We start from the raw sequence: 18592 nt of genomic DNA, 5'->3' as shown, positions 1-18592 counted from the left end.
GAAAATTGTATTTTGGGGTATCTACGTGTTCTTGTGGTATTTTTCTCATGGTGGAAGTAGATGTGTGTAAAGAAAAAGAAGCTTAAAATTGCATTTCCAAGTAACTTTTTATTCCAATTGATTTGTATCAGGAGCAGATGCAAACATACTTCCACAGAAACATTCTGATGCATCCACTTGAAGACAAATAGATTCATGAACGTCTTTGTTGGAATCTAACTCCAAACTGTACGACTGCTCTAATATTGGTTGCCCTTTTTGTTGCACTGGTGGTATTAAGTTGGGGTTGAAAGGGGCTGTAAGCTAGTGGGAGAGAACGCAAAGAGATGAATGATGGGAAGGGGGTGGGGTTATTCTATGCTTACATTCCCCTCCACAACTCAGAGGTGAATTTCTAATGAACTCCTGCCGCTCTGCAAAACCTATGTCCTAGAAAAGGACACGTCTTCGATTTGGGCTAAAAAAAAACACTAACAATGCTTTTAAAATAAATAAGAAGATGATCAGACTGGCTAAATGTGGAGGAATGGAAGAACTCGGATTGGGCTTTGGTTTACCATTAAATGTCCATGTGAATTATTGACTAAAATGTTGTATTCCTTTGGTGTGAAAGAAGCTCATAGACACAGTGTGCTATTTTCATGCTCATGATGGAGCTGAACTCAAATGTTAACAAAACTTGGCAGGAATTTTTTAAAGAGCCAAAGAGTTGACAGTAACAGTCGGATGATGGCAGACATCGGCAAAGTGAAGTTACTGCTGTGAAATTACGAGCATCTCCACCCACGGTTAGGCCCTAAATCTGGATCCACTTTGCTTATGTTTATGTCTAGAAAAGGTCGTTTAGAAATTACTCAAATATTACTGAATTACTGTATTGTGACGTCAGTGTCCTAGATCTATCTAACTAAGTTTTCGAAGATCTTTACAGATAAATACACGTGGACACGTTTGTATTATCTGTGTGGCTCTATGGAAGCGCCAGTTTAATGAATGAAATGTTTATGATCTGGATAGTAGGTTCAGAAAAGCCATTCAATCAAAGCTTCTTGTGTTGACTTTAAGTGTTCTTGTTTATAGTAAAAAACAGAAGTCTTACATGTTACTGTCTTCTATATCCTCAACTCTTCCCTGAGCACGTAGGCAACGGTTAAAATCTGATCTGAACGGTGTGATTCAGCAGTGAAACCGATTCATGCATCAGGTAGGAATGCAGAGCTGTGCCAAACTCTCACCAGCATTAACCTGGATGGTCGCTGTGAGCAGAGGGTGTGGCTATTGGTTTGTCAGTTTTGGAAAGTTACAAAAATTGGGCTGCCTGGACCCCCTCTGTTCAAACAACCTGAAAGGAGTCTTTCATGGTTTTCAGGCCTGGATTTGAACATGCAGGTTTTATGGTGCCAGGTTGTGCTTCTGCAGGGTTTAGTGCATCACTCTGCCCAGATTTGATAGTTTGATGGAAGTCTCTGATTTTTTAAGATATTTCCTCTGACTTGATTATTAATACTATTATAATAAGCGTTTCAAAGTAGATTTGTTAAAATTATGCTAAACTCCACTACTAGTGACATCTGTTAAGTGCCAAAATAAAAGCATTGCTTCTCAAGAGTTTATGATCTTAAATAAAAATGTAATTAACCTGTTATAAAGGAAGTTTATGTAGCTGAAAGTCATTAAAACATAATGTTTCATATATATTTTTTTTCTGTTTAAACTCGTTATACCGTAAATTGACACCACCCCATAAACACAAGAGTATGTAAAATAGGCTTCAGGGAGGGCTTTAAAGAGGAGAGAAAAATCTCTCCTAAAGTTATCTTACTCGTATATATACGCTGTTTATGGTACGTTTTATTGCCTATAATTACAGTGTAACAAACTAACAAACCAATTTGGCAGCCTAAGACTGCAAGCTTGCCTTAAAACATTGTCACATTATTGCCACTCTGCTTGTTTCAAACCTGCGTTTTAACCAAATATGCTGTGCTGTTTTTTTATTTGCTGTGTGTAACTATTTTACACACACAGTGTTTCACAATATCCGATGACGTCTAAACTGTGACGTTCGGATGAATGCCGTGGTGATTTGCCGCATGATTTCCATCTAGTGACGAGATGGACAAAGCATAACTGTTGGTTTGTAAATGGCCAGTTTAAAGCCAGATGCAAAGTTTTATAGATCTGTGATTGTTGTCTTCTTCGGCAGCTCTAACATCACCAAACCACAGACTTTCCAAAACGGGTTTAATGATGGAAAACTCTGGTTGGAAAACAGGGGGAGTAAAACCGACTTGAACTGAGAATAAGAATGTCAGCTGTCAGTCAATGTTTCCTTTATGTGAAATGATATTTTCATTTGTTAGAAACTATTAGTGCTTCCACAAACGATTGTTTTAGTAGTTTTCTATATTTTTTCCGATTAGTCAACTAATCGGGTCATGCGCAAACTGGATGTAAAGCACACTTCTTAACCATCATTAGCTTTAAACTAACTAAAAATTAGATATATACTGTAGCATTACCTGCGATAATGCTAGTGTGAATGCTGTAAGCTGAAGATGCTAGTGATGATAGCTGAAGATGCTAAAATTGATAACTAATAGCTGAAGCTGATAGCCAGCTAACATATACGTTAAATGCGAAATTAGCCTAAAAACCTGAAAAAATCCTAAATTAGCAAAAACAACTAGCATTCCGCTAAAATATTAGCTAAGCTCCAAAATTGCCTAAAAACTGAAAAAATCACAAGTTAGCCATGATAGCGAGCATGTAACTAAAATATTAGCTAAACTGTAAATTAGCTTAAAAAACAGAAAATTTCCTAAATTAGCTAAAATAGCTAGCATGTAGATGAAATATTAGCTAAACTCCAAAATAACCTAAAAAACATAAAAAATCCTAAATTAGCCAAAAATAGCGTGTAGATGAAACATTATCTAAACTCCAAATTAGCTTAAAAAACTGAAAATTTCCTAAATTAGCCAAAATAGCTAGCATGTAGCTGAAATAATCGACTATTAAATTAGTCGTCGACTATTTTAATAGTCGATTAGTCGTCGATTAGTCGACTAATCGTGGCAGCCCTAGAAACTATACATAAAAAAGCACCTCTCTATAGTAGACTTTAATGATGAATGTAACCTAGGGGTGTAACGATTCATGTCATCATTTTTGGTTGATGATGTGATTCAGTCGATATTGGTTCATTTTGAACAATCTGATTCACTAACCTAAAATTGATTCAGGACTTTAATTTTCCTTGAAGTTTGTTACAGAATCTGAATGAAACGCGAGAGGCAACTTGGGTTTTTATTCACATATTTAACTGCTTATATCAATTGTGATTCAGCCTGCAGAATACTTTCTAAATCCCTGTGGATTACACATATAGAAAAAGACGGCTTAAATTGCAATAAATGGTTTTCTTAAATTTTTACTCATAGAAAAACAATCTCAAGGCAGCTTTAAAATATTAAATATAAATTAAATAAAACTGATGCAAGGAAATGGAAATGATGTGTCAGTTGTTTTGCTACATGGTCATGTATCGCAAGTCATATCGTCATCGCAATATTGATCGCTACTATTGCCCGTCGCACAAGCTTTTCTAATATCGTGCAGTCCTAATCATGAAGGTGACTGTGAGTCCATTTCTTGTGAAAATGAAACAAAGATGCTTTTAAGTAGAATAGGAAAAATATGGTTGTTGTCTTAATATGCAGTCATCACTATTTTAGAGGTAAATCCTGTTGTATGTCACACATTTTCTATTCCTATTTAGAATGAAGATCCAGTGTCTAGTGATGAATTTGTTTTCTAAACAGTTGAGGCCTGAACTGGAGCCAAAGGAAATGACTGTTCTCCATATAGGAACACCACATAACAAAAGCATGATAGCTACTTTGGTATGGTTAAATAAATAAACTATTCCACATTCAAAATGATGTATGACGAGACTGAAAAATAGTTTCCGGGCAAAAAAGCTGGTGACATCATGCCACATCCGTAGAGTGCAGTCAGTGCCTGTGGTTTAACGCGTGTAATTGAAGGCACAGCCTTTTTTTCTGAGGGCACACGGCAGTTTTCAATCATATGCTGAACGATTTATGCCTCCATAAAAATACTAAAATTAAAATTCAGATTTTAGTTAAGAAGGTTTGAAATCGCTGTGCTGGAGCATTTGTCTTATCTCTGTTGTATGCGGTCATGCTTTTTTCCCCCTTCAGGACTAATTGGTTGCACATGTAGAACTCACCCAACAACAGAGCTATTTGTTACTGTAGGTTAAATTTAATGACTATAGGCCTCTGTTTTATAGATATAAGTATTACATCTGTCTGTGGTCATATTTAGGCTCTAATGTCTTTTAAAGCTGGGAGCAAACTCTAGTATTGCAAACGTGTCTTGAATTTATGTTTAGAATTGTAGAAAAGGTCTGTGAGACCTTTTAAAAAGTTAAAGATATGCAGCTTTTGCACATAAAATGTTGGCAGAGCTCCAGGAATTTTAACACACATCAGCACAAACATGTTTAGGCATGTGGGGAAATCCATATACGATTCTGGTGTTGACTCGCTTCCATTTTGTGTTGCCGCCCGTCTATGGCGCCCCATTTACAAAAAAATGCATTTACTGGATTCTGCCTATTTAGATGAACACATTTTTGAGACATATCCCTAAACCGTCTCTATTGTTTCATAGTGATTCATTCTCAAAATGATGGTGTTTTTGTACAAACTAGATACATATTTTGATAACATATTTTGAACTAAAAAAGTTGCATTATCTGTGATAATGCTATAGTGAAGGATTTTTGCTGAAAGTAGTCACTAAAGATGCTAAAGCGTTTTGCTGAAAATGTAAAAAGCTATTTGCAAAATGTTATATTTGCTAAAAGACTGGAAATGTTGTTAAAAAACTATAAAAAAGTGCTGAAGTTGACCTAAATTTCTGAAAATTTGTAGTAAAATTGCTTAAAATCCCAAATACATATACACATCAATTTTGCAAAAATATTTAGTGTGTTGCTTAAATAAGAGCTAAACTCCAAATTAGTCCAAAAAACAGCAGGAGATGCCAAATTTGCCAAAAAAGCTAGCTTGTTGCTAAAAATACTAGCTAAACTCCAAAATATTCTAAAATTCCTCATTAAACTAAATTAGTCAAATATGTTAGCTTGTTGCTAAAATAGAAGCTAAATCAGCCTAAAGACCTCCAGTAGATAACAAATTAGCCAAAAACGTTAGCATGTTGCTAAAATAGAAGCTAAATCAGCCTAAAGACCTCCAGTAGATAACAAATTAGCCAAAAACGTTAGCATGTTGCTAAAACATCAGCTAAACTTTTTTTTTCAAAATTACTATAAAAAGATGAAAAGGTAGTCCATGAATATATTTAAGGGCTTGTTACTAATCTACTTAAAATGCTGAATTTGAAGACTTTCTCATTCATATCCTATGGAGCATATTTTGCTCAGTATTTCAAAAACGTTAAAGTTTTACCAAGATAGCTAAAATCACGGAAATTGTGGTTGAGTTTTTACATGCGGCAAAACGTACGAAAAGCAGCAGGAGAAACACTATAGTGTGAATGCGTACTGAGCATTCACACAATTACTCCTGTTTATCATAAACTGATATGCACAAATATGCACAACATACTCATGCCCTCTGCTGTGTTGCCCTAAAAACTAGTGACACGATGTGATAAACGACTTGCAGTTTCCTAGACCTGACAATTTTGGTGAGACATGAGGTAATGAGTGTTTATTTACTCGGAAATCCAAAATAGAACGGGGCTTTTGTTCTCTGGCCAAAGCAATAAGAATGAATTTATCCCCATGGTCAAGACCTGGACAGGCTCCCTTGACACCCCTTTTCTTTCTGCATGAAAAGCTTACCCTGACTAAGCCTCAGCCAATGGGTCGGGACTGCTGCTCATCCAAGCGCGAAAGTTTACATGGATAGCTGAGCGCTATGTGGTACGGAGAATGACTGCAAAGGAAAGATCACTTGGCATCACTGTCTATTTCTGGAGAAGAGTTGCAGCTGCGCTGTTAGAGTTACATTCCTCTCCTGTTGAACTTAAGTAAATTCTGTATCTGTTTGAATTCCATGCCCATCTTAAAAACCTTAACTTTATTAGAAAGGTTCCCGAAAAGTAATAAAACCCAGATACTTTTTAAGAATAGATAAATACAGATAAAAAAAGCTTACTCAACTTATTTTGTCACTTATGTCCTCCAACAGCTAATCCCTAAAAAAATTCAATCCCCATAGCATTTCTTATAACATTGTTCATCTTTTGCAGCTATTTGGGGGAAAACAAAACTTAAAGAAAAATTAGTTTTCTTCAGTGGAGGCAGAACCTGCACAAGAGTGGCCATTGCAAGGCCTGAGGTTGCAGAGATAGTCAATACATACCATGGTGGCAGTGTAGAGGGAATTGGTAAGGTCTATATTGAGTTTCTCAACACTCTGAATAGTGTAGGATCGTGTCGGTGACATGCTATTGTAATACTGAATCAAAACCATTTCTATATCTCAATTTAACAAAAAACAAACAAAAAAAAAACAGGAACCAGAAAACGTTTTCCAATACTTTTGATAAATTGTCAAAGGATGGTGTCCTAGATATAAACAGTCAGAATAAGTTTCTTCAGAAAGTTGGTGGTGACAGCCTATAATGCCTTGCTTAATAGATGTTACAAGCATGTTTCGCCAAAATGATGCCCTGTGACAAACTTAGAAAATATTGTCATTCCCACTATCCAAATCTAGACTACATAGATGTCTTTCTAGGCATTACATTTGTTGGCAGCTGTGTTGTCTTTGGAGGCAATCTTATAAAAACCATCAAAGGATTTTTAGCCATAGTTCACACAAGGCTTTGTCAGGGCTTTCTTTTGTTGATACCACATAAGAAACGTCTAAGTGTTTGAACAGCAGATGTGGTGTATAAACTGAAAGTAAACAGTAAGTTTCAGCTCTCTTGCCTAACACAGCTTACATCCTTGGGGTGTGCTTAAGAAGAGGCCTGCTTTTTGTGAGGGAGCCTTTCAGCCTCAATATTTACGACAGACACAAAGCGTGAGCTTTCATAGGGTCAGGGACACATCCCAAAAGGCTAACCGGTGTTAGCTGTCAGTGTACGTTTTCCTGACAAGGAAGGTTTGCATGACATAGCAAACAAGTGTTTATTTTTCAGAAGGCCTGCTGGAGGGCTCTCTAAGAATTTAAAAAAGTGCAAGTAGATAAAACCACACAAATAACAAATGTACTCAGAAAAATACTCTGTCTTGATTATGGCATTATCACTGTTTGCGTGGTAGAATCCAACAGTCATGTCCTCAAGATTCTCGCCTCTCGTCAAGGAATCCTAAAAGAAACTGTGATTGTATCTGCTTTTAGGATAGTTTAAACACCTAAAAAAATTCTCAGAATGAAAACTCTCCAATGCAAACAAGGTGGTGGTATTTTTTAATAGAATTTATGCCTTCAGATCATTCCAATGTTTAAAGTTTAAAAGCACCCCCTATAATTTCCATTGAGTATCAAAACACTGAGATTCTTCATGTTGTACATCAGATTCCCACCCTCCACCTCTGACTTGCCTCTGTCAATGTCAGTGTTGAGGAGAAGAAAGCCCATAAATATTTTGTGTTGCTACCAGAATCACCTGTTTTACAAGGCTGTAAGGGAAATGTGTTTCCCAGATGAAGGAAAACTCATTCCCTTCCCTCAGTTGTGTTCCAACAACTTTCTTGGAGCCAAGAACAAGAATGGAGAGCACCTGTTGCAGGCGACAAGTGTCTGATCTCGCAGTCTCAAAGCTAAACTTGGGATTAGAGTATTAGGTTAGTTTAGGAGCAGAGTAGACTCAGTAGACAGATCTCTTTAGACCACGTTATGGCATTCCTAAGTCTATGATATTGGCCCATGAAGAAAATTATGAGCCTCATAATGTTTCATCACAACTAATGACTAAGTCGACAAGAGCACCTCTTAAGGCCTGAGCTGATAGTAGAGCTAACCCTTTAAACATGTAGTTCCAGGGCTGCAGTTGGGCAGAATTAACTACTGTGGTAATAGAACCCAACGCCAGGTCTAGGAGGTTAAGACTCAATCATGCTAGACTTTAACGAAATAATGAGGAAATTCTTAGTCTGTTTCACCTTTCTTTGCTCCCTGTGCATGGGCTACAAGTAATAAATATCTAATAAAACAAAACATACGCACACTTAAGTTGTTTATGTCAGGGATCAGGGCCTGCACGGTGGTGCAGTGGTTAGCGCTCCTGCCTCACAGCAAAAAGGCCCCAGTTCAAGTCCCGGCTGGGGGACCTGAAACAGAATCACCAACGGGGAATTTTACTGTGTGGAGTTTGCATGTTCTCCCCGTGCATGCCTGGGTTTTCTCTGAGGATTCCAGCTTCCTCCCACCATACAAAAACATGGGTAATGGGTTAATTGGTTATTCTAAATCAGGGTTCTCAAACTCAATTTACCTTGGGGCCACTGAAGGCTGAAGCTTGGCTGCATGGGTTTCCATTTGTGCCAAAGATATATATTTTTTTTCGTCAACTGTCTATATCTGTGGTCCATTGTCTATGTCTACTGAACAAGTTTATTGAACATTTGTTCATGTCTATGTACCACTAAGCAAAATCTTCTGCGTGTCCTGTTATACGACAGGAGCTAACAATGCTAGCAACTGTTGCTAAGGACTTTTCTGACGACCAGATCCAACGACAAGAGCAAATGCAAAGTTTAAAGCATGAAGCAAGCTGAAACATTAGAAAACAAATACAAAGCTATCATCAACAAAGCGTTGACATGCAGAAGATATTGCTTAGTAGACATTGCACTTTCATATTAAGGTAAGGGCCGCAAAATATCAACTTGGGGGCCACATATGGACCACGGGACGCCATTTTCAGACCCCTCCACTAAAATGTCCCTAGGTGTGAATGGGAGTGTGTATGGGTGTGTGATTATGGCTCTGGCCACCTGTCTTGGGTATATACCCTGCTTTTGCCTGAGTGTTGGGATTGGGCCCAGGCACCCTTGTGACCCCAGAAAGGACAATGCTCAATTAGAGCGACTATCCATGACACAATCTGTCCAGATGGTTAAAAATGTAATATCATAAAAATCAGAGGTAAAAGCTATTTTGCCAAACGTATTAGATGTTTGCAAAAAATTTTTCCCGTATTAAAACTAGACGGATAAAAGTTTAAACAAAACACCTGTTTCCATAGTCTTGCTAATAGTTTTCTTGATAAGCTGCTGCTCTGCCTCTTGAACAGATTGAATTGTTGCACTCACTCCAACTTAAGCCTTTATAGATCCAGATATAGTTCTTTTAGACTCTAAAATTACAATCAAAATTGAAGTGCCAATGAGTAATAAATAATTTACAAGGACTTTGTGGATTACGCTGAGTGTTCCGTAGAGGGCAGGTTGGCGGCCATGGATTCAATGAAAATTTTGATTACTCTTCAAGTGGTTCTGTAAAACTATATTAAAGTGTCATTAAATTTTCTTGTTATGTTCTCTCTTTGAAGGAGGGACAGATTACCGTTTTACACATTTTAGAAGGCAGCTGGGAATGAAGTAGATCTTCCCATTCGTGCAATAACATTTCATTGACATGATCAGGAAAACTAAAGGGTTTTTTCCTTCACTTCTAAACAGAAGGAACCTTTCCTCTTCCAAATGCGCACTGTGCAAGAAGTCTTCATGTCTTTGGTTTCATGTTAGGGCTTGGTGAGGATTGGTATTTGGTTAACCCTTCGTCAGACCTCAGATTTCAGCGCTCATGGCCACTGGACATGTCCTCGAGGTTTGTGGGACTTCTTCCTACCTTAGAGGAAAGAGATAATTGAGCCTTTCTTTAAAAAAAAAAAACCTCTGTTTTTGAATCAAATTAAAACTACAGTACTTCTTTCTATTTAGAAACATGGGTCGAACCAAATAGTCCACAGTTTGTTGACATAGGTTTGAGGTTTACGACAGACATGGTTCACAGGAATGGGAATCTCAATACTTATATTTATGCTTGGAAAAATATAAGAATGTCTCTGCGGATCCTTTAACTGAAGCCAACATTTTTACAACTTCAAGTGACTCATTTTTCATCTCAGAGAGCATATCCTTTCATCCCTGTAATCTGAAAGCTGAAAAAATGTCATCATATTCATCAAAATATGTCTGTCTCTCATTTTTAGAGAAACTACTCGTCTTAACTGTGGCCACAGAGGAAACGGATGGCTTTCGCCGCTTCATGCATTCTGCTAACTATTTCAACTACACTGTAAAGGTAAGATTTTGTTTCCTTAAAGGGTGCCAAAAGCCAGAAATGGGTTCATGGTCTCTTCATTTTGACCATCAAATCCTTAGCTCTAGAGCTAACATATTCAGCTGGACATATTCATTGTGTATACTTGAAGATCATCAATTCTCTGAACAACCTGTAGAGGCACTAATTTCACCTGAGCTGCCATCTTGCTGTGTTCATTTGGATTTTGGATGGGTATCGAAGTCGCTGCTCGAACCTCATCTAAAAATGTGTTCTTAAGATCATCAGTGAGTGGATGAATGGATGTTAAGAAAATGTTACATTTGTCCGTCTTGTGTTTTCTTTCAGGTCCTTGGAATGGGAGAGAAATGGAAAGGGGGCGATGTGGGTCACTCTATTGGTGGAGGGCAAAAAGTCAGACTACTGAAGAAAGCCATGGAAGATCTCGCTGACCAGGAGGACCTTGTAGTCCTGTCTGTGGACAGGTACTTGACTAATCTTTCTTCTGATCTACACACTTTTTATTGACATATTCACTTATGCAGTCAAAACTTTTAGAGGCTTTTTCTTTAACTTCTTCCACAGAAAAAAAAAGTGTAAAACACTTTTAATTGTGGCATGGAGAGAATTTTCTCACAGGCTGTGATTATTGCTTTGGAAGTGGTATCTCCTGAGCGAGAGGTGTTTGTGGATAAAAACAGCCTTCATTCCGGCTAAAGCATTATTATAAGTGAAGAAAGTACTTCTCACATTCATCCAGCTGAATTATCAGCTTTCAGGGCCAATAGAAAGTTGCACATAAGTATTGTTAGTGGTTAAAAATAATAAGAACTTTGCATGACTTTTCTCCTTAAATAGAGAGAAATGTAATTATATTTACTGCACCAACTTGAATAATGCGAGCCATAATTGCTGTGAAGAGCTGTCACACCCTTGAAACAGGTAATTGGAATGTAATTTTCTTTTTCTTTTTTTGTAGAGGAAGTGATTGTAGTCTAATAAACTGTTTCTGCACAGGAGAAGATTGTCAGCCATTCGCAATTATTTTCTATGTACACTCCTGCTGAGCCACCCATAGCGCTTTAACACTTTCTGCTTCAGATATTGTCTCTAAAGTGCAAATGAAACAAAAATGTCTTCGAAGTTTTTATGTCTGGGGTGGGGTGCCGGTAGGATATAAAAATAAAGGCAAAGCTAGATTAATAGATACTAAAGTCATTTAGAATTGAGTAGTTCTTGGCTAAACATCCAAATATGGAAAAAAAAAGTGATCTATAAAGCTAAACTGCAAAGTATGATTGTACTTAAATCTAATGCATCTGTGGTGAAACCAGTAAAATAAAGGCAAAAAAATACAGTTAAATCATAACAGTAAGGGGCTCATAACACTTCATCAACAATACCCAATTTGTTTCACTCTGCATGTGGTCCAACAATACTTGCATCATTATTATTATTTTTTTTGGAAGAAACTGGTTTCTCACATTTCACAGTATAAGAGAAATGGGCTGAACAACCCCTCCCCCCTCCAAATAGGTAGTACCTACTGGCTCCAAGATGCCAAAATCCCATAGCCTTCTACTAATTAATGCATTTACACCTGACGCGATTTGTGTGCCAGAGGTGTTAAGTTTCAATCTTAAGTCAAAGTACGAACGCGATCTGAGGTCTTGTGGCGGGATTTGGGCATCGAGCACTGTGATCCTCGCCAACCAATCAGGGACTCAGCTGCCTGAGACTGATCAGGTTACTGTTTGGTGAAGGCGAGATACACCCTGGAGAGGTCGCCAGTCTGTCATACAGTGCATGGAGTTGGAGCGATTGAGCCCGTTAGGCTAGCCAGCCGCCCGGTGGACAGCAAAGCGAGCTAGCTAGGTCCCTGCGGAGCTTGCTAACCTGGCCCGCTGGTGGTTGGGTGTTTGGCAGACATAGGTTGTGTCCGAATTCCCCCCCCCCCCCAATCACTATATAGTGCGTTTGTCATTTTCTAGTCCTGTCTGAATCTACTAATTCCAAAATTGAGTGCACTTGAAATTTCCCAGAAGTCTTTACAAAAAACTAGCATGCATCAATGTTCACTACATTAGCGAATATAGACCACAATGCATTGCAGTTGAACAATTCTGAACAAAAAAAAACATGTTTAAAAGTAGTATTTGAATAAACCTTCCATAATTTTCATCATCAGAACACGGTAGAGTTATTAATAAACGCCGTAAAATGTTTGTATTTATTAGATTTTCACTTCGTGAAATCTGTGACGTCATGTTTAGAAAAACAAAAAAAGTATAAGCATAAGAAATAAACAGCTATTATTCAGATTTTGTTTGTGTGTTAGAATAACCATTCTTGCTCTGCCAAGTTGTTTTTAGCATCTTCCTTTTTAAAACTGGCCAATCGAACGCCTCGATAAAAGCAATGTGGTGCCCGCTGACCACCCCACCCAGAACGTTAGAAATCTTTGATTCTCCTGAGCAGCTTTCAGTGGAAGGGGTGTGGATTTTGAACAAGCTCATCCCTGATTGGTGACAGCAGTTGCCATAGAAACGTTAACCAACTCGGACCAATCACTGATTACTAACCTCATCTGGGTCCAAATGACGACATCTGAATTGAGGAAAAATAGCGACTGAATTGGTTTCGTTTTGCTGTAGTCAGAAGTAATGCATTTTCTATGGGTGATGTCACACTTGCTCAATCCAGTTCTCTTATACAGTCAGTTGTTTTGCTAAGGAGCTGAATGGTCGTTAAATGTGGGAGTTGAGCCACAGTCATCTTGTCGTGCGTCTTAAAAGGGCAAAGGTCATAAGTTTTGTTTTGAAGACATCTTGGATCTACTTTTTAATTCAGACGGAGGAAATGACCATGATTTATGAGTGAACAAGTCACAAAGGATACTTGTATGAGCATGTGTTTGCCAGATGTGAACACAGCACACCGACTTCCTCACCTACACTAAACTTTTTTTTTTTTTTGGCATGACTTTCTAGTTTTGATACCTTTGTTATGGTAAATTATATGTTAATGTTAGTTTTTTTTGTTATTTTTACCTAATAATTCTGTCATATTGGATTCACCATAAAACCTGGCTCCTTGACTGACAAGTTTCCACATCCAGAAGTGTACTCTCTGTGGATGGCAGCATGCTTTCCACATCACCGTTAGGTCTTTGCAGAAGGACACGCTTTCTTTTTGTCTGTCAGTCTGCATTTTTGCAGTTCGTGTCCCTTTGTGTGTTAGTGTCTGTCAAAACAGAACACTTTTGGAGACGGCGCACAAGCTCCCTGGAAGCTTGCTGTTACAAATCACGAGGAATGTTCGGTGTTGACATTTAGATCTCTATCGGTTTCAGGAAAATTGACGCCTTGGTTTGGTGTCTGACAAACTGGAGCGTGTTCTAGAAAAAAATACAACTCCTCAAGGGTAAATAAAAGAAAGGATAAAGATCAGTTGTGTTTTTATCTTCTCTGTTTCCTTTTAGTTATGATCTTATCTTCGCTGGAGGACCTGAAGAGATTCTCAAGAAGTTTAAGCAGGCCAATCATAAAGTCCTGTTTGCAGCGGAGGGGTTGATATGGCCCGATAAACGGCTGACGGACAAGTACCCCTCGGTCCGCAGTGGCAAACGTTTCCTCAACTCCGGAGGTAGGTTGTAAAATGTTTCAATATGCTTAAAATGTTCTCTAACTTCATATGCTGTTTCAAAATGTGACTCAAAGAAACTTTCAAGACTCATATTACTGAAACCTGGAAATGAGGGAGCCCAGTTAAATAAAAAATTACAACCCAAATTAAATTCATTATGCTCCAATTTGCTCTAACTCATTTTATAGTATTCATTTTCTCCAGTACAGGCTTGGAAAATCCACTTAGTTTATGATATCAACATTAAAATATGCTTTTAAATTGGACTTAATGTCACATCCTGACTCTGGACAGGCCACTGTAGGGATGAAAAAACTCACTTTTAACCTGAGAAGACCTTCACTAGAATGGCACAGGAAATGCTGGTTCGGAAAGTTACTGGGTGGTTTTAGGGCTGAAGTGGATTTTGCATACAGACAGTGAAACACTGGAAAAATCATCTGTTAATAGAGACCAGCTTTTATTAATGCTACAACATAATAAATGTATTGTCTTATTTAGAGGTTTTGGCCTCCTGAACAAAGCAAATCTGGAGATAAGACGAAGTTTCAGCTAAGATTTGTTCTGTTTACGTGACAAAATTTACTGGGGTGTTTCAGGGTAGAAAAGTGTTTGTCTAACTGGACTGTAAATCTATCCCCCACCCCCCCTCAGCTTTTCTGGGTGCACAGGGATTTGCACATTCCACAATCAGCTATCGACCTCTGAAGACTTGCAGGCCTCGTCGGAATTCAGTGGGCTGAACAGCAGCGAGTCTTTACTGTTATTAGTGTAAAGAGTGGCGGTGCAGCTCTGAAGGATAAGGGCAGACTTAGTGTTGGTTTTAAAAATATAAAAACCCCAGGATTTCCTTTTGTGTCTAGAGGTGCATTATTGGAGTGTATTTTACGCTGTAAACTTGCACTTTGAGGTATTTCCTGTCCACACTTCATAGAATATGGGTGAAGTCCATCTATATTAATTGCTTGCTTGGAGATTTCTTTTTTTAGCAATCAGCCTCCCTGTGGTTACTTTGACAGATACTCAAGTAACACGTCTGTAGGTGCAGTGCAAATATTAGATCATGAGCTGGGAAACAAACGGGAATGTGCAGCAACGAGCATGCTCCTCTACTTTTCCTACGAAGTGGAATTGCTGCCTTCGTTGTGGCCATCAGTCTGGTCTGACCTCCCATAGTGGAGTCTAGCTGTCTTAGACCGATCAGAGAACGTTTTTAGCGCTCATTGTCATTGACATGACATGTGGATTTGTCTTGGGGCCCTGAAAATGCCACAATTTGTATAAAATTGCAGGCTTTGTTTGTGTTGCTACAGCTACCGCCCAAGTGACCAGTAGGGAAAGTTTTATGGTATTTGGACGCACTCCAATGTCACAGAGAGTGCAGTGTTATGGAGCAGAAGGAAGGATATGAAGGGTTTATGTCTGACTTTTGCTTTTCATTTAGACAGAATTACAAAGATAAGAATAATCCAAGCTAATCTATTTTAAGATTTTATGATTTTGGAGCAGAAAAAGCGAGGGGTCTCTGGTCACACGCTCCAATCGGAAGCAGAAATTTCCCAACCCTAGGAAACCCTTTCAAGAATGATATTTTAAAAAAATATTCAGAACTTTCAGCTTTTAGGTTTTTGAATGTGAATAAACATTTACTGTCTGGCAGTGCAGTGTGCAAGATGAGCTTCAAATCGGTCAGAGAACGTTTATCGTTTTATTTCTTTCAAGCCAGTATTAACAAGTGTTCAAATTTGTATAACTACACCCATTTACCGCCAAAAGGTCATTAATTCTCCACCAATCAGCTGATCAGAGCCGACGAAATGCTGTTATTTCCTGCGACAGAGTGTCACAGATATAAAACAGCAAAAAGTGTTGAAAAAAGAGAGAAAAAACAGGAAAAAAAAAGGTTGAAAGCTTAGAACGGGGGGTTCCGGTCTAGGACTTCCGCTAGTGCCGCCACAAACGGTTATTTTAGTAGTCCACTAATCACTGATTATTTTTTCCGATTAGTCAACTGATTGGGTCATGAATAAACTTGATGTAAAACACACACCTTAATCAACATTAGCTTTAAACTAACTAAAAACTATATATATTCACACTAGTGTTATCTGCAATATTGCTAATGTGAATACTGTAAGCTGAATTTGGCCGCTGAAGATGCTAGTGATGAAAGCTGAAGATGCTAGTGACAATAGCTGAAAACGAAGCTGATAGCCAGTTAAAATATTAGTTAAATGCTAAATTAGCCTAAAAAATAAAAAAAGCTTAGGTTAGCCAAAACAGCTAGCATGTAACTGAAAAGTTAGCTTAACTCTAAAATAGCCTAAAAAAACATAAAAAGCCTAAAGTAGCCAAAACAGCTAGCATGCAGCTGAAATATTAGCTAAACTCAAAAATAGACTAAAAAACCTTAATAAATACCAAAATAGTCCAAAAAGCTAGCAGAATGCCATCATAACTTTAAACTTTACTAAACTAAGCTCCAGATGATATAAAGTAACGACTAATCAACTATTAAATTAGTTGTCAACTATTGTAATAATCGTTTATTAGTCGACTAATTGTGGCAGCCCTACTTTCGACCAATGATTTCGGGCGCAAATGACGTTCTTTTTTTGCGGCCGGCTCCGGCCGGCAGGGGGAGGGACTTCCAATTATTAATTTTCAACAGATTCCCTTGGGAAAAAAATGGCTTAACTGAAGAAATTAAGCTTTCATAAGTTGTCTCCCTACTTCATGGTGTTTGTATTCCCTATTTAATGGTATTTCTCAAAGAAAGTGGAGCAAAAGGATAGGGTTGGTCAATAGGCAGCACTTTCCCAGGATCTTTTTTTCTCTTGGCCAAACAATATAGTCTATACAAGTCACGATCTCCTTTGATTTCCATTTTCTCAGTCCTGCCACTTACATTATGTCATGTATATCCATCGACTTGTTTACAACGTCTAAAGCTTCTCTGCAAATGATGGGATGCAAAACCCCGGAATCTTTTTCTGTGGTCAGTGTGCCTGGCTGAGAGCAAAAAAGAAAAAAGAGGAGAGGAGAGGCAGAGATTGCCTGAGAAGATTTTACGTGAGTGAAATCACACAGTTGTTGGAGCTAAGCTAGCAGTGAGAGGGTCGTGACAAAAAGGCGACAGGTCTCTCGTCACTTACTCTTACACTAATTCCCGTCGAGAGAGTGCAGAAAGGGAAGGCTTATGTCTTGTGTGTTTGGGGTTATTGCCAGAAAACACTCTTTGGTTTAAAAAAAAAAAAGAAAAATAACCTACTGGGGATGGCAAAAAGACAGACTCTGAGGGGGAAAAGTGTGCATTCCAAGGAGCCAGCACACACAGTGTAATTGTCACCAACAGTCTGCCAGTTGTAAATGACCTTATAAACATGTCTAACCCTATATTTAAGATCTCACTATGCGTTTCACACTGTTAATTACTTGCAGGTATAATTGGCTATGCCCCGTATGTAAACAGAATCGTCTCCGAGTGGAACCTCCACGATAACGACGACGACCAGCTCTTCTACACCAAAATATACCTGGATCCACTGAAACGAGTAGGTCTTGTTCTCTCAGCACCTGCATAAACTCTGGAAATGCCCACTGAGATAATTTGTCGTGTTTCATAGGAAACTCTCAATATGACTCTTGACCACAAGTGCCAGATTTTCCAGAACTTGAATGGAGCTGTTGGTGAGGAATTATAGAAACTCCATTCATCACTATTTTGTCTTTACCTACAGTAACTGTTGTATATTCAAAAATGAGTTAAAAAACAAATTTTTTTTTACATTAAATTGCTTTAATCTAAACTGGATATGTATTGCTGTGAAGCTATTGACTGTATAAGATAACTGGACTGAGCCAGTGTGACATTGCAGAAAATGACTTTCTTCCGGTTCCAACCAAATGATGTCAAGTCCGTTGATGATGTCCAGACATCATCAGTAAGCTGTGATTCGGTCTGGGTCTACATTTATATTGCAAACATTCCCTCCAATCAGGAGAGAGCATGTTGGAAAGCCACACCCCTTGCACTGAAAGCGCACTCGGACAAGGACGTCTAATTTTATAGAGGCATCAGATTGGTCAGTTTATAAACTGTAAAAAAGTAAAACATTGGATCAATTAACAAAAGCTCTTATTTGTTACATTTAAAAGTATTGTTTTTTATCAATTTACATTTTTAAACTATAAACTCAAAAAAATTAATTTGATGCAAACAAATAGTTTCGCTAATCACTTAGATTCGCAAGAACATGCTAAAAAGATTTAGCAGATGTAGAATGGTTCTACTGACAAACATGATGACTAATAGCTGTTTATTTCTCAATAGATGTCTATAGGATTTCAACTTTTTGAGACCAACTAGTACTTCCTGTTTGGAACACAAAGTGGGAGGAGTCACTCAGTCCAGTTCTCTATATACAGTCGATATGTAAAACTCAGCTTTCATTAGCTTGGTTGAAATTGTCTTGTGTTTCTCTTTTTGACAGATGAAGTGCTTCTTAAGTTTGGAACAGACAGAGTAAGAGTTAGAAACACAATGTACGACTCTCTGCCAGTTGTTGTTCATGGCAACGGAAAGACTAAAGTAAGTAAAAAATGTGACCCATTGACAATTCTTCCATGACTTTCATTTGATCTTTCTT

At 38.1% G+C, this 18592-nt stretch overlaps 1 protein-coding gene across 2 annotated transcripts in view; it reads left to right on the top strand.

The window, feature by feature from the left end:
- Positions 1-18592, top strand: part of plod2 (procollagen-lysine, 2-oxoglutarate 5-dioxygenase 2) — a 35654-nt gene that overhangs the window by 1803 nt on the left and 15259 nt on the right. For both annotated transcript variants that reach the window (XM_024279770.1, XM_024279769.1), the window contains exons 2-7: positions 10228-10319; positions 10647-10783; positions 13780-13943; positions 17385-17497; positions 17570-17633; positions 18437-18534. In XM_024279770.1, the coding sequence (XP_024135538.1) occupies positions 10228-10319; positions 10647-10783; positions 13780-13943; positions 17385-17497; positions 17570-17633; positions 18437-18534 (668 nt within the window). The remainder of the gene's footprint in view (positions 1-10227; positions 10320-10646; positions 10784-13779; positions 13944-17384; positions 17498-17569; positions 17634-18436; positions 18535-18592) is intronic.

The sequence above is a fragment of the Oryzias melastigma genome, linkage group LG20 (assembly GCF_002922805.2).
Source record: "Oryzias melastigma strain HK-1 linkage group LG20, ASM292280v2, whole genome shotgun sequence".
Taxonomy (NCBI): domain Eukaryota; kingdom Metazoa; phylum Chordata; class Actinopteri; order Beloniformes; family Adrianichthyidae; genus Oryzias; species Oryzias melastigma.
This window is presented reverse-complemented; position numbering and strand designations above follow the sequence as displayed.